The sequence below is a fragment of the Mytilus edulis genome, chromosome 6, assembly GCF_963676685.1.
Source record: "Mytilus edulis chromosome 6, xbMytEdul2.2, whole genome shotgun sequence".
NCBI classification, from domain to species: Eukaryota; Metazoa; Mollusca; class Bivalvia; order Mytilida; family Mytilidae; genus Mytilus; species Mytilus edulis.
Genome location: NC_092349.1, coordinates 30,865,831 through 30,881,544, shown reverse-complemented (window position 1 = coordinate 30,881,544; position 15,714 = coordinate 30,865,831). Strand labels below are relative to the sequence as shown.

The following is a 15,714-nucleotide window of genomic DNA, read 5'->3' as shown; positions in this document are numbered from 1 at the left end:
ATTCAACTTTATATATAACTAATATAGGACAATGGCTCTGATTAAAAATTTCACCAATCCGGACCTTTTGTTTTCCAAAGTTTTCTGTTGACCCAAGGTATATGGAAAATTTAAGGGGTTCAATTTCCATATAACACCAGATCAAATCAGTTGCCAAGACCAATAGTATCTAACACATGTAGTTTCCTGTTTAAGTTAGACCAGATGCTCTGCAGGCGAAGCTTTATATGACCGCAGAGGTCGAACCCTGAAAGGTTGAGATTAGTATGGACACAACATTCAAGCTGGATACAGCTCTGAATTTGGATTGTGATTAAATAGTTGACACAGCATAGGTTTCTGACACAGAATGAATGTGGTCTCATGAACTTAAAAAAAATTATTCGCTTTTGAGCAATTCACTATGCTGTTGAATACTTAATCCTCTCAAAAAACAAAATTATTTGAAAAAAATTTCTTTTTAATTTCTGAAATCTGAAATGAGAAAAATTGAACAATCATTCTGGACAAAGAAAGATAACTCCAATTTAACATTTTATATTGGCAAATTTCCAATGAAGTTCATTAAACTTAAGTTATTGGCAAATTTCCAATCTACATAATTTAAAAGCAGTTTAGGTGAGATATTCAAATGAGTTTCAATTATCTACCTTACACTGCTTTTAAGGTCAAGGATCAGTAAATGAACTATTCAATAGATTTTTAAAAAATTTAGAACTCAATTAGATATTGAAAATATACATCAGAAAATGTAAAAAAAAAAGTATATGTCACCGACTTCGTTTTCAAGAAAAATCCATTTTTAAAATGGTCCGAGAGGGTACTAAATTACATTGAATATATAGGGGAAATCTATAGTTTTCTTCTACAATTTTCAGTTTCCGGTATAAATCATGTGAACCGCTCCATAGAATTTTTTTTTAAATTGATATTTTCTTCCTTTTTGTCTTACGAATTAGATGATATTAAAAAAAAATATGGTCACCGACTTCGTTTTCCCTGTAGAAGCGACGCAAACCCAACATTTTGGCAAAAAAAACCATCAAAATTCGTGACGTCGTTATTTTTATTACATAACGTCAAGTTATCATGCTAATAATTTCCAACGTTCTTCGTGTTGATTATGCACGATGATTATATGTTTCGTATTAATAGTTCTTTTTTATCATAAGAGTCTGGATAATTATCATTAATTTTTATTAGTACATTTGTATTACCAATATTCTTTATTCTTTATATTTTAGCACCCCATAACACTCTTTTTCTTTTTTTCTTTTTAGCATTTTATTCTTCAATTTTTGCCCATTATTCTGTATCCCGTAAACCCCAATTAGACCCCCTTTTATGGAACATTTTAAAAAGAAATTATATGTTGTAAAAAATATGATACATGTATTTTCATTATCAATATACATATCTAAAACAATTACTAGTTCAGACAAAAATACATTGTAAGTACATTAACGCAAAATTTTAAAAACTTAAAAATAGAAATCATCGGGGTTACTGTCTACAAGTTGACGCAATAAAAGATGTAATTGAAGCTATATTTTTGTTTATGCCCCCCCCCCCCTCCCCCCTCAACTACCCCTGTACGTCTGACCGCCCGTCATTCCGTCTGGCCGCCCGTCCTTCCGTCCGTCCGTCCCCCTTTATAGTTATATTCCGCAAAAGGGTCCATTATAAGTGTGGACCCAAATGTTCTTTATCTTTAAATATATCACTTATTCTGTAAAATATTAACGATTTTGTAAAATTCTTCTATCATTACATGATTTCTTAATTCTGTACATGGTCTACACTATTGTATTAAATAATTATTTGATTTTCCGTTGTTATTTTTTATAATTTTGCAAACATTTTTTGTTCAATTCGCCAGTATCCGTTATTCTGCAACTCCCTTTGAGATCTAATTATATGTGACAATAAATTAATGTGCTTCTCTCTCTGAATTTCGCTTTCTCTCAAGACATTGCACGGTCTTTGTAGTACAGTGTATTTTCCAGAAAATACATCGTGTAAAAACATTTCCAAGGAAACCAAACATACGGAGGTTTAGATATGACATAAACACATATGTACATATTTATGTTTAATATGCCTACAAAAATACCCCATCCCCCACCCACCCCAAAAAAAAACGAAGAAAAAAAACAATCGCACACAGGCTGAGACATGACTGGAAATATTGTGTTTTCTTATTTAGTCCATCTACACAAATGAAGGGGGACCTTTAACGGGACTCCGGGATCGGGTGTTTTTAAGCACGGGATTTCGGGATTGATACTTTCAGGGTTCGGCTATTCTTTTTTCGAAATTTGGGATGGCGTGATTTAAATTTCTATAAATTCAGGACCTCGGGATTTTATGTTTTAAAGTCTGGGATTTTGGGATCAGGACCCCTGCCACCACCTTTCCCCCTTACAAATGCATATCATAAGATGTCTTTTCCTTTTTTAATTTCTTTTGGCCTTGTGTTGTTGTCTGGTTGCTGTCTTATTGAAGTACTGACTACTTACGGCATTTACATTTTACTTAAGGTACTGAAAGTCTGTGACACTGTGCATATTTTTCTGTAGGTACAATGTACAATGTATGTAAATAGTAGTTGTATGATATAGAGATGATCGATATAATCTCGTTCTCGACCTTCAAGTTTTATGAGTGAAATAGAATTAAGAACAGTTTTATTTTATATTTGAGATGCTACTTTCAGCTAGGGTACATCTTTTTTTATTCGGTTAATTTTTACCAATATATTTCCTTTGAGGAGACAACCATACGAATCAATACTATTAGGATACTAAGCCATGTATAAATCTTCAAACCATATATTTATACAATGTCATGTATCTGTATAAAGATTTGTGTTCTATTTTTAACATCGAAATTGTGGACGTGAAAGAAAACACCATTACAAAACAAAACAAAAAACAACGTTAGAATACAAAATGTAGCGATGGATTAATGATCGTGAAACATCATGCATTTTTGTTTATTTTTAATTTGTTATAGTCTAAAAACTGTTTATGAATATTAAACTGTTGTTCCAACCGTAAACAAGGTTAATTAATTTAAGTGTATTATAGTTTAGTGCCATCTATGACTGACTGACAAGCAGCGGCAAATTTATGACCAGTATTAGTTTATGTGGTTCATTTCCTTTTCTGTAATTTGAAAATATTTTTACTTGTTCCGACTGGTGTGATAATTTTCAAAATATGGGATATATAGTCTTACCGTACAATACTAAGTTTTAACTTTAGTATTAATGTCCTAAACTTGCACCTCTTTCTGCTTATTTTCTGCTAGACGATGTCTTTTCCCAGTGAATATAGGGTTTTTGCAAGGATTTGTATAGTATCTTACTATAGTCCGGCCGATTGGTGCAGATATAGAGCAGAATTGCTCACTTGATGAGGAAAGCATGAAACTTTGCATAGTAGTTCTTGGTTATATATCCTTTGATTTCAGCTATGGACCCACTCTGAAAAATCCAAGATGGCTGCCATTTTCAATATGGCGGAAAAACGGTATAAAATTCAAGATTGTCCTAAAAGTATTCTATATAATTTCGGAAATTAAAGTAATGATTCTTTAAAAATGGACTTCATATTCTTGAATTTGTTATCAATTAATTCAAAAGTATAAAACAAATAATTTGGGTATTTCTATAACACATAAGTTGCAAATATAGCTGCATATACAAAAACAAATAGTGAAATTCAAAATGTTAATCAATATCATAATGTTACATGTTATTGTAATTGTTCTTTAAACGCTTTCAGTTTTAATGGTTGGAATGAAATAGGTTGAAACGAGTCGATTGACGTTAATATAGGTCGGATAAATGTGATGGAATAGTAGGTAACTCATCTGAACTTTGAGGCAGTGCCGAGGGCACCTTGTCTCGTGTCTCTTCAATGCCACGTCTTACGTCACTTATCGCGTTTGCATCTGCCGTACCCACTACATCGTCAAATTATTCTATGTAATCAATAGGTGTACCTTTCTTCAGGCGGATAAGACGATTGCCATCATTTAAAATGGTTAAGGGGCAACTATTTCCTTTTCCAACTACGTGCGTAACCAATTTGCAACATTTCAGCGAGCATGGTCCTAAAATGCACTCCTGGTCAGCACTTTTATTAGTCTTAATGGTAACAGTCATGTTTGAATTTGGTGGAACTGTGATGGTTCGTTTTATGCAAACTAGCTGAGTTAAAATCTCGTTTCCACTATTAACAAATGACGCATTTATCTCTTTATTGTTAATGGTAATTGTGGGACTACTCAGGTTTATCACTGCGATCAGTGTGTCCATAATAACTAGCCTAACTATAACATCGTCTGTTAATGGCTCTTTGCACACATCCCATTGTATGTTTACTCTATTAATGTCGAGAGTCGTTCCTTATAATCTTCTCGATAACAAGCTGTTAACCTCACCACGTAGCGTTACGTTCTCCAAATCTCAATTTTCTACCGGAATTAATTTCTCATTTACTAATGTTATCATTGCAGCAGTGTCCACAATCATGCTCACATTCTGGTCATGTGTAGTACCTCGTACTACTAAGCTCTTTCAAATGGTTCGTCTGATGACAATATTGGACGAGGCAGTGGGCCTCTGTTCGATTGTGTGATAAGATGATGTTTCATTGCCAATAGACTTTGGAATTTGAGTTGTCCTACTGGCCCGACCCTTTGCTCCATTGTTGAGGTTACACTTTGATTTGCTCCGTATCCTGGTGAAGGTGACCGTTGTCTGAAATATTCGGGATTTCTGGAGTTTGTCCGTGGAGATGCTAACCGTTGTCTTTAGGGACTATATGATCTCTAGCTTAGTGGGGGTGTTACTGATCGATAGTCATTAAGCTTGGATGTACTTCTATCTGCCGATTTACCGCGATTGTATTGCTCAATAGATCTTCCATGTTTATATTGATCAGGTGATATTCCATTGAACTGGTTATCTTCCATGATTTTTTTATCAGAAGAACCGAGATTATATTGATCGGCCAATCCAGTGTGAGGTTATGCAACTCATAATCCAAAGGACTGCTCATATTTTCTTTAACGGTGGTCGATGGTCATAATTGGCACTTTTTTATCCATATATCGCCATCTGGTTTGCTTTTGAGGTTTTCACGTGTTTTAACGCCTTGTTGAATGTTTCTAGGTTCCTCTCCATTACATGCCTTGAAAATTCTTTGTCTTTACATCCTCGACGGAATGTTTTGGTTGCAATCTGGTTTGATCGTCTTCCTTGCTGAAGCGCTGTTCCAAATGAATGTTTTTTAAGGCCTTGGAATCATCATCTGTGTTTACCATGCGATCGTACTCAAAGCCAACATCGGCCTGGCAATCTGGGGCCTACACACATTTTTCCTGATTTCCCATTGTCATCTACTGGCAGTTCGTTCAAATTGGTAAATGAGCGCCTCCCAAGAGATGGATCCTCTTCAATTGAGTTTTTAAATTTGTGGCAGCTGTGGGCTTCGGCTCCGGTCCCTTTCTCAAAGATTTTCTTGCCACATGGTATATTCTCTCTCCAGTGAAGAGTCTGAAGAAGAGGTGTTGTCACACTCTTTTTCTTTCCTCTGCCCTTTCCTAGATCGGTCAATGGAGCCAACTTGATGTTATGGGAAGCATATTAGAGCTCCAGAAGCGGACGAGGTTGTCATAATTGGAGTGATAAATGTGGGATTTGCCATTGACTCGACGGGGATGATACCGTAAGTAGGCACTGCATTCAACATTGGAGAAACTTGATAGAATTCATTTGCAGCTAATTGTTTCTGTAATGGTGTGCTGATCTAAACCAAATATTATTGACTCATAGTAGATGGTTAGTGTGCGTAAGAAGACACATAAGCCTTTTGCTGGTATCCTTGATTAGTACTAGAGGTTTATAGTATGTTCTTAAATGGAGATTGTTGTTGAATAATTTGAACTGTCTCATGCAGGGCCAAGGGCCCTGACATAGGACTTTTGACTTAAGGCGAAGACACCTTCAACAGAGTTGGCACGGTTTATGGTTCATGCGAACTACAATTGTGGAAAGATCCACGACATGGATTTTGATGTGTACTTTTGGTAAACTTGCGTTGTACTGGCTAAGGTCAAATTTTGGCTTAGATGATGTGTCCATTGCAGTAAATATTAACTTCTTTATTTCGATTGTCCACTGATTCATTCACAACAGATGCCAGTTGTTGGAAGGTACCCTGCTGTTCAAATGCACTTTGAAATAGAACTGTGTCTCCTTCCTCAGTTGTTGTCAGCTTGTCCATTCGTCTCACCACAACATTGAATATCTTATTGGTCTGACCATCAATTCCGCCAAGCAATTATTACTAGCCTTGTGGTCTATCCTGTCTTCAGACTACTGAAGTTGCTGAGATATTGCTTTCACCTGTTTGTTATTGATATTCATTGCCTCTTTCTGTTCAGCTTGAAACGTAATGAGACCAACACATATTTTATATATTCGCGCTTCTTTTCTGTTTTATATTGCGGTAAATATCAACTGTTCTTTTAGCATTTGATTTTCTATCTGTTAAATATTCTTGGTACAATTGTTTAATAGTCATTTCTGAGCTGTCCTCTGTTAAAGCGTCTTCAGCTGTGTGTTTCTCAATATCACCAAGTGATTTAGTTTCTGCCATTTCAATGTTCTTGTCCTTGTTGTCCTCAATTCCTGCCATTTCACTGATATGTGTTTAACTGATTCTCAATTCAGTTTAATATCTCAAATTGCAAAATATTGCGACCAAGAGATAAGATAGGCACTGAATAATATCTGAAGGCAGATAAATCCCAAATTACAGCTTTTATGTGTGACCCAAGACAACAAATAGTGCAGCTTTTAATGAAAGCTACTACTGCAGCTTTTTATGAAAGCTACTACTTTGTGTATGAAATGACAAGCAAGGCAAAATCAGAAAGGACAGAACTGGGACAGATACCAAATGACACTATACATCAATAAAATGCTTATATTCAGGTCAATTCTCAATAATGAATATTTGCTTATTTTTCAAGGCGGCCATTTTGAAAATAGCCGCCATTTTGTATTTCAAAAATAGAACAAAACAAAATATTGCTAAGTACACCAAGTCATTCAAATATTTTTGTGCACCCAGCACCAAATCCACTTTGGTTTGTGCAATACTGGAAAATATTTTAGAACGTACGGCAGCCGTCTTGAAATAGGCCGCCATATTGAATTTTGAGGATGGGTCCATAGCTAATATTGCTCAGTACACAAAAATGTACCATCATGCAAAAATTGGTGCTTTCCTCATTATTTGAGCAATTTTTTCACCGATCGGCCGGACTACTATACAAATCCTTGGTTTTTGTAAGGACAGTTTTGACCTACTACATATAGAATACTTCCGAGACCACACTCGTCCTGAATATGCATGAAATATTTGCCACTGGACGTTAAGCAACCAACAATCAATCAATCAATCCGAGACCACACTGTTTTTTCTCATCACAATTATGTAGAAATGAATCTGGGTCCGTTCGCCCTGATTCACGTTTGCCCTGGTATCTGTTCGCCCTGATTCCTGTTCGCCCAGGGTCCATTCGCCCTGATTTTTTAAGTAGGGCGAACGGACTCTATGGGCGAACGAACTCAGGGCGAACGTACCCAGGGCGAACATGTTATTAGGGCGAACAGTCCCGATACCTGTAGGAATCGTAGTGAGCAACAGTTTTCACACTTGTTTTGGTCGGCAGATATACAAACTCTACCACCCTACGTCCCTGACGCCAGTCAAACACCTTATTTTCATTTTGAAGATCGTCTTCATGACTGTTTTCATATTAATTTTAAATTTTAAATTTTAGAAAAACAAGTTCATTCTCCTAGAAGTAACATTTTTTCCGTCAAATTTACCGTTGACGTCCCATCGAAAAGTCGCTGGGTGAAATTTTAACATTGCAAAATCTAGTCAAAGGGAAGTAATTCGTACATAACGTCGCAATATTTCGCGGATTCCTTGACAGCGTTCATTTACTGTTACTTGACCTTAAGTAATTGTCCATTAACCTGGAAACCCTTTTCCCCCCTTTTTTGCACCTTATTCCTTAACCGTTTGAACCATAACTCCCAAAGACAATTCTTACCATCCCTTTGTGATATTCCAATATTCTAAATCTAAATACATGGTTAGATTCAGCATATCAAAGAACCCAAAGAATTCAATTCTTGATGGTATCAAATAAAGTTAAATTTTGGACCTTTTAGACCTTACTGTGAACCAATTTGATTACCGGGCCTAATATCATAAATCTAGATACATGGTTAGATTCAGCATATCGAAGAACCCTGTTTTTTGGTCCCTAATTCCTAAACTGTTTGGACTAAAACTCCCAAAACCAATCCCAACCTTCCTTTTGTGGTCATAGACCTTATGTTAAAATTTCATAGATTTCTGTTTACTTATACTAAAGTTATTGTGCGAAAGCCAAGAAAAATGTTTATTTGGGCCCTTTTTTGCCCCTAATGCCTAAACTGTATATGGATTAAAACACCCAAAATCAATCCCAACCTTTCTTTTATGGTCATAAACCTTGTGTTTAAATTTCATAGATTTCTATTTACTTTTACTTAAGTTAGAGTGCAAAAACCAAATGTCTTCTGAAGACGACGACAACGACGCAAACGTGATACCAATATACGACCAAAAGATTTTCAATTTCTGCGGTCGTATGAAAACCAGGATAGGTCCAAACAATAACTGTTTGAATGCAGAGAAAACTGTCCACCTGATAATCAGCATGACATTTATCAGACGACAATATGAATACTAATGATGCATGAAAATGAGGTCAAGGTCAGATGAACCCTGCCAGACAGACATAATACACCTTACAATTCTTGTATACACAAGATACAGTCGACTTTCTGCTTTTAGTATCTGATTTACAGACAATGCCATGAAAACTGAAAATTGACTAATAATACATGAAAATGAGGTCAAGGTCAGATGAACCTTGCCTGATAGACAAGTAGAACATATATAATAATTACATACACCAAATACAGATGACCAATTTCTTAATGTACCTGATAAACTGGGATAACATGAAAAAAGTAACATTGACCTCTGAACCATAAAAATAAGGTCAAGGTCATATGACACCTGCCAAATAGACAGACATGTCCACTTTACAATCATCTGATTGCTTATAGTACACCAGAAAAAGACCAAACAACAAAAACTAAACATTGTTCAAAGAACCATTAAATAAAGGTTAAGGTCAGATGAAACCTGTGTATCTGACATTTTACACATTACAATCCTTCTTTACGCCAAATATATTTGACCTATTGCTTATACGAAAGTATCTGGGATACAGACTTGACCACCACACTTTAACCTTCATCACTCATCTATGAAATGAAGATACGGTCAGGTGAACCATGTCTGATAGATGTATAGACGTTGCAAGGAAGCCATATACCAAGTATATTACTCATATCCCCAAATTCCAAGCCATTACTGAACCCTGAAAAAGATGTCAATGAACAAATGACAGACAGGAACTTCGGGAGGTAATAAACAAAATTTCGACCTCATTTAACTCAAAAAGTAGCACATGGTGGTTATATTTTTTTATTACATATTTGATTTAATCAGGCAAAAAATAGCCTATATTGGAATTTTCATCAAACTGTAAATACAGGATCAAAACTGTATGGTATGCCCTTGAAGACTTCTTGACCTTTTATTCAACATCGTAGAAATATTACAATACTTTAAGGAATTTGCACAGGCAAAAAAATCATTATTTTTTTTTCATGAAGGAATAAAGGAATAGAGTACATATCCACACACTGCTTGACATCACTGACTTTACAGTTCTCACTTGGTACCCTGAAAATACAAAATATACAATGACAAATGTATTAATATTATCAACTGTCAAATTTTTAATGTCAGATTAATAGAAAGTTGCATATATGTTAATGTCTTATATTGGTCAAGTTGGGTTGTTGGGTGGCCAACTTAGTGGTTTACAAGTAAATATATATTAACAATTAGACATTGGTTTTCACTTATGAATTATTTCACATTTACAATACAGAATGGGTTTTGTTCATTGTTGAAGGCCGTACGGTGACCTGTAATTTTTATCTTTATCCTCTAATCTTGCATACCGGTAGATAAGTCTAAAATTCAAAACACATTTTTATAAAAAATACATGTTTTAACTTCTTTAAGTCAAAAACAAAAATCGACTTGTTTATGTCTGAGGTCTGACTGAGGTAAAGGCCATGATAGACCAAATAACCATTACACAGTGATTTTATTTTGTGAATATCATATGATGCTTCATTTCACCATACCTCATATATGTAGCAAATTATTTAGACACGAAATGACAAATGTTTACAACTCAATAAATGAAAAAAAAACAAATGCGATATATGAATGTACAGCAACAGACAAAAACCACTGAATTACAGGCTCCTGACTAAGGATAGGCAGATACAATGTCAATGTGGTAGAGTTAAACATTGATGCTAACCCTTTCCCTAGGACATATTGGAGCAACAGTACAACATAAAAACTAAAATGACTAACATGACTAATAAAGAAAACTCAATGATTCAATGCATGTCATCAGAATCATAATCGAATACAGGCATTTTTTTCAAATGTTTGTATCCCATGAAAATAACTGAAGAGTCACTATTGAGGGGGTTCTGATCCCGGATCCCGCTTACTGTTTTGTCAGATTCCAGTATCACGCTTATACTATGTATGTAAGCAATTCTCATTTTTTTGTAATTTCCCATGTCCCGCTAGACATCATTTCCCGTTTTCACGGCACAATAATTTGACTTTGACATGTCACGCTTAGTCGCTTACAACAAATCAGCAATCCAGCGTCACGCTTAGACCCCAATTAGACCAACTATTGATTCAAAATCTCCAAAACCCCAGTCTAAGTTTGATGGTATTTTCAGGATAAACAGCTGATATCATGAATATGTAAATAACAAGATATATGGTATGATTTCAAATGAGACAAACATCTACTGGTCATCTTACAACGTCTAAGAGACTAACTGACGTACATAATTATTACAAACTAAAAGTCACCATTTACATATACAAGATACACATATACATGTATGTACCATAGGACCTTCACCAATGAGCAAAACCCATACTGTACTGTTGGATGGTAAGCTATTAACATCCCTACATGACATACCGTAATGTTACCAACATATTAAAAAGAAACAAGAAGAGCTTATTATGTTGTATTTTTTTCAGTTCTTCGGTGTCGGCCATTGGTAACATCATATCACAATTGATTGTCCCTAACCAACAAAATGGTGGAAAAATAGCCTGGCGAAGTGTGGCTGCTTATGCCTCCTTTAGGTGAGTACTATTGTCCCTAACCAACAAAAGGGTGGAAAAATAGCTTCTTCTTATCCCTCCTTTGGGTGAGTACTATTGTCCCATACCAACAAAATGGTGGAAAAATAGCTTCTACTTATCCCTCCTTTGTGTGAATACTATTGTCCCTAACCAACAAAATGGTGGAAGTATAGCCTGACAAAGGGTGGCTGCTTATGCCTCCTTTAGATGAGTACTAGATGACTAGTGTCCCTAACCAACAAATTGGTGGCAAAATAACCTGGTGAAGTGTGGCTGTTTATGCCTCCTTAAGGTGAGTACTATTTAGGATTATCCCTAACCAACAAAATGGTGGAAAAATAGCCTTGACCTTGTGAAGTGTGACTGCTTATGCCTCCTTTAGGTCAGTACTATAAAAGGGAGGACTGTAATATTTTTTTCTCTCTATGAAGAAATAACATTAAAAATGTGGTGCTCATTGCATAACCTGTGTAGCGAGTCATATAAAATTGAGTACCACATTTTTAAGATAATTTTGAAACCACAGAAAAAATATTAGTCATTCCTTGTATACATTTAATTATAAATTCCATTTTAAGGAAAAAGTCATAGAAAAACATTGATGACACAAAATTCAGATTGAAATGGGGAATGTGTCAAAGAGACAACAACCAGATCAAAGAGCGGACAACACTCACTCTGCCGCAGTCCACCAATAGGTCTTCAAGACAGCGAGAAAACCCCTCACCCAAAGGCATGCTTCAGCTGGCCCCTAAACAAAAATCTATACTAGTTCAGTGATAATGGACGTCATACTAAACTCTGAAACTAAAATTAAAAATCATACAAGACTACCAAAGGCCAGAGGTCTGACTTGGGACAGACGCAAAAAACAAACACAACAATATGCGCAGTAAAACTCAGTTTAAAAGAAGTGTAAGCATGCTGAGTCCGATGTCAGAATAGGTAACAATAGAAACTAAACAAAATGACAATGATACAAAAATTAACAAAGATCTACTAGTAGTTATATAACTGACATGCCAGCTCCAGACCTTAGTCCTATAATATAAGACTCTGCAGGTTCATATCATTTACATTTAACGTTTTTTATCGGATATTTTTTTTTTACTATCAATGTTGAATCTGCGGGTCAACATTGATAGTAAAAAAAAATATCCGATAAAAAACGTTGAATGTAAATGATATGAACATGCAGAGTCTTATATCATAGGACTACTCCAGACCTCAATTTAACTGATTGAAAGATTGTCTTCATCATATGAATATGAAGCACAATCCCTCCCGTTAGGGGTTTAGACTTAGTATAATATTATACCATCATAAAATATATGAAAAGAACGTTACCCATAACATGCCAACAACTTGTCTTAGAATAAATGTGTTTATTTCCAATGCAAAGACCCTATAAGTGAATCAATATTAAAGCAAAAATATGCAATCTTTAATGACCTGACCACAGTATTGTAACTATATTCCTTCTTAATAAATCTGTTTGTTTAAAGGTTTTGTTAGATTTTGAGGTGAATGCTGACATTTTTTTGTGCTTTGTAAAGAATATTACCGTAAAAAGTTGATGTGAAATACCTGAAAGTATAAGATGTCTCCATCAAACAAACATAAATTGTGGCATAAAAGTTTTATTTCTAGTTTATTGTGGTATTATTTTAGGACCAATGATGAATCATCTGCCACTAGTACTGATTGATGCATATTTTCTTCACTTCATAGTATTATTGTTGTATGTTTGCCATTGATGAATTATTTCTACATTACATTGTATTGTAGTTTTGTAGTAAGTGGACCATTGATACATTATTTCTACACTTTATTGTAGCTTTGCAGTAAGTGGACCATTGATACATTATTTCTACATATGGATGGACAAGTTGATACCAAAGAAGAAAGAATCAGCCACATTTGATGGAATCAAGAGAGTTGTATTTGACAGATTTATATTTGCACCTCCATTTATACTCCTCTTTTTATATGCAGTTACAATGCTGGAGGTAATAATATATATATTAAATGAATCTACAAATTGTATTTATATAACACTGTTGAACAACAGACACCAGGACTGTCAATGACATTGTTTATATATCTGCACTGTTAATGACAGTGTTTATATTCCTGCACTGTTAATGCCATTGTTTATATTCCTGCACTGTTAATGACAGTGTTTATATTCCTGCACTGTTAAAGCACTGATTATATTCCTTCACTGTTTTTGGTCAAGGTATTTTTTTATGAAGATTAAATCCAATCAACTTGAAACTTAGTACACATGTTCCCTATATGATATGATCTTTCTAATTTTAATGCCAAATTAGAGTTTTTCCCTCAATTCCACAGTCCACTGAACACAGAAAATGATAGTGCAAGTGGGGCATCCGTGTACTTGGGACACATTTTTGTTTATATTACTTCACTGTTGATAACATTGTTTCTATTCCTGCACTGTTAATGACATTGTTTGTATTCCTGCACTGTTAATGACATTGTTTCTATTCCTTCACTGTTAATGACATTGTTTGTATTCCTGCACTGGTAATGACATTATTTATATTCCTTCACTGTTAATGACAGTGTTTATATTCCTGCACTATTAATGACATTATTTCTATTCCTGCACTGTTAATGACATTGTTTCTATTCCTGCACTGTTCATGACATTGTTTCTATTCCTGCACTGTTAATGACATTGTTTATATTCCTGCACTGTTAATGGCCATTGACGGATCCAGGGGGTCTTCTTCTTTAGTTTCAGAAAACCATCAACATACTGATGTTTACTTTCCGGCGGGGGGGGGTTCTGGGGGAACCCCCTCTTTTTTTTTGGCCGATCAATGCATTTGAATGGGAGCATATTGCTGGAACCCCCCTTTTTAAAATGACTGGATCCACCCCTGATGGCATTGTTTATATTGCTTATTCTATATCATCTATTGTTGAAAAGCAACTGTTGATGTTTAATGATTTGTTTGTGTCCTTGGTTTGCTGCCTCATTGACATATACCTCGCATCTCTTTTCATTCATATTACAGAATAAGAGAATAAGAATTTTATAAAAAAAATCCAAACAATAGGATTGTTACTAAATAAACAAAACAAAACAAACAAACAGACAGACATATTATAATGACAAAACGATAGATATTTATAGATAATCGGTGATCATCTCAACGAGATTGATCTTCTCGCTTGAGCCGGGACGGCGAAAGCGAGAAAGGCAATCGAGTTGAGATGAACAATGATAATCTTTTTATCGCTATTTTACCTATGACGACGTTGTCAATTTCATGTCAATTTCGTTAGCAACGCCACGTACATGCTTAGTTTCTAGCAATAATTTTCCATCTCAAGCGAGTAGCATGATATGAAAATTATCACAAAAAAAGAAAATGCACAAAATAGGGATAATAAACAATACAAACATGTAGCATTGAAAAAAAGTAAAGATTATTAATATTACAAGGAATTGCAGTTATTGTTCAATATTATTTATATCCTTCTATATTAATACAGGGTTCAGGGCATGAGACAGTAAATATTTTATTATTTATTTGTAACCTGCTTTGTTTATACAGGGTTCAGGGCATGAGGCAGCTATTGCAAAGATCAAAGAAACTTTCTGGCCAATACTTAAGATGAACTGGCAGATTTGGACCGTGTTCCAGTTTATTAATGTAAACTATGTACCTCTGAAGGTAAATATTTCAATGTTAAAAATATGTCTTCCTCATTTTGGTTTATGCACATACTTTTTGGGTATCTGATTAGCCGGAGTCTATTTCAATGACTGCTAAGCTGGTATAAAAAGAAGATGTGGTATGATAGCCATTGAGACAACTCTCCACAAGAGACCAAATGACACAGAAATTAACAACTATAGGTCACTGCTACAGCCTTCAACAATGAGCAAAGCCCATACTACATAGTCAGCTATAAAAGGCTGAAATGAATTGTAAAACAATTTGCTTGAGGCGAGGTGAAATTGTGAATGGATTTTTTTATCTTTATTTTTAAAGAATGTATGAAAACTTTGTTTGATAAGTTATTTAGGGACATTGGAGTCAATAGTTTTATTTAGTACAATGTACCATGTATCAGTAGCGTTTCCAGTATTGTTTGGTAAATCAGGTTTAATTTATTCTGTAAATATTTTTCAATACCAAGTTTTATTTGATATTAAGGCAGGTGGTATTTTTCTATACATTTTATTCAGTACTGTGTATTATTTTGTTATGCAAGTTTGATATATCTTTGAAATTGTTTTTCGTTGCCATGTTTTATTTGG

At 34.8% G+C, this 15,714-nt stretch overlaps 1 protein-coding gene across 3 annotated transcripts in view; it reads left to right on the top strand.

Annotated features, from left to right (window-relative positions):
* LOC139527492 (peroxisomal membrane protein 2-like) overlaps positions 1 to 15,714 on the top strand; it is a 53,417-nt gene that overhangs the window by 10,323 nt on the left and 27,380 nt on the right. Inside the window, exons 2-4 of one of the 3 annotated variants that reach the window (XM_071322982.1) lie at positions 11,307 to 11,414; positions 13,252 to 13,423; positions 15,005 to 15,124. The exons of 1 other annotated variant lie outside the window; for it this stretch is intronic. In XM_071322982.1, coding sequence (XP_071179083.1) covers positions 11,307 to 11,414; positions 13,252 to 13,423; positions 15,005 to 15,124 — 400 coding nt within the window. The remainder of the gene's footprint in view (positions 1 to 11,306; positions 11,415 to 13,251; positions 13,424 to 15,004; positions 15,125 to 15,714) is intronic. One more of the 3 variants, XM_071322979.1, reaches the window with a different exon arrangement.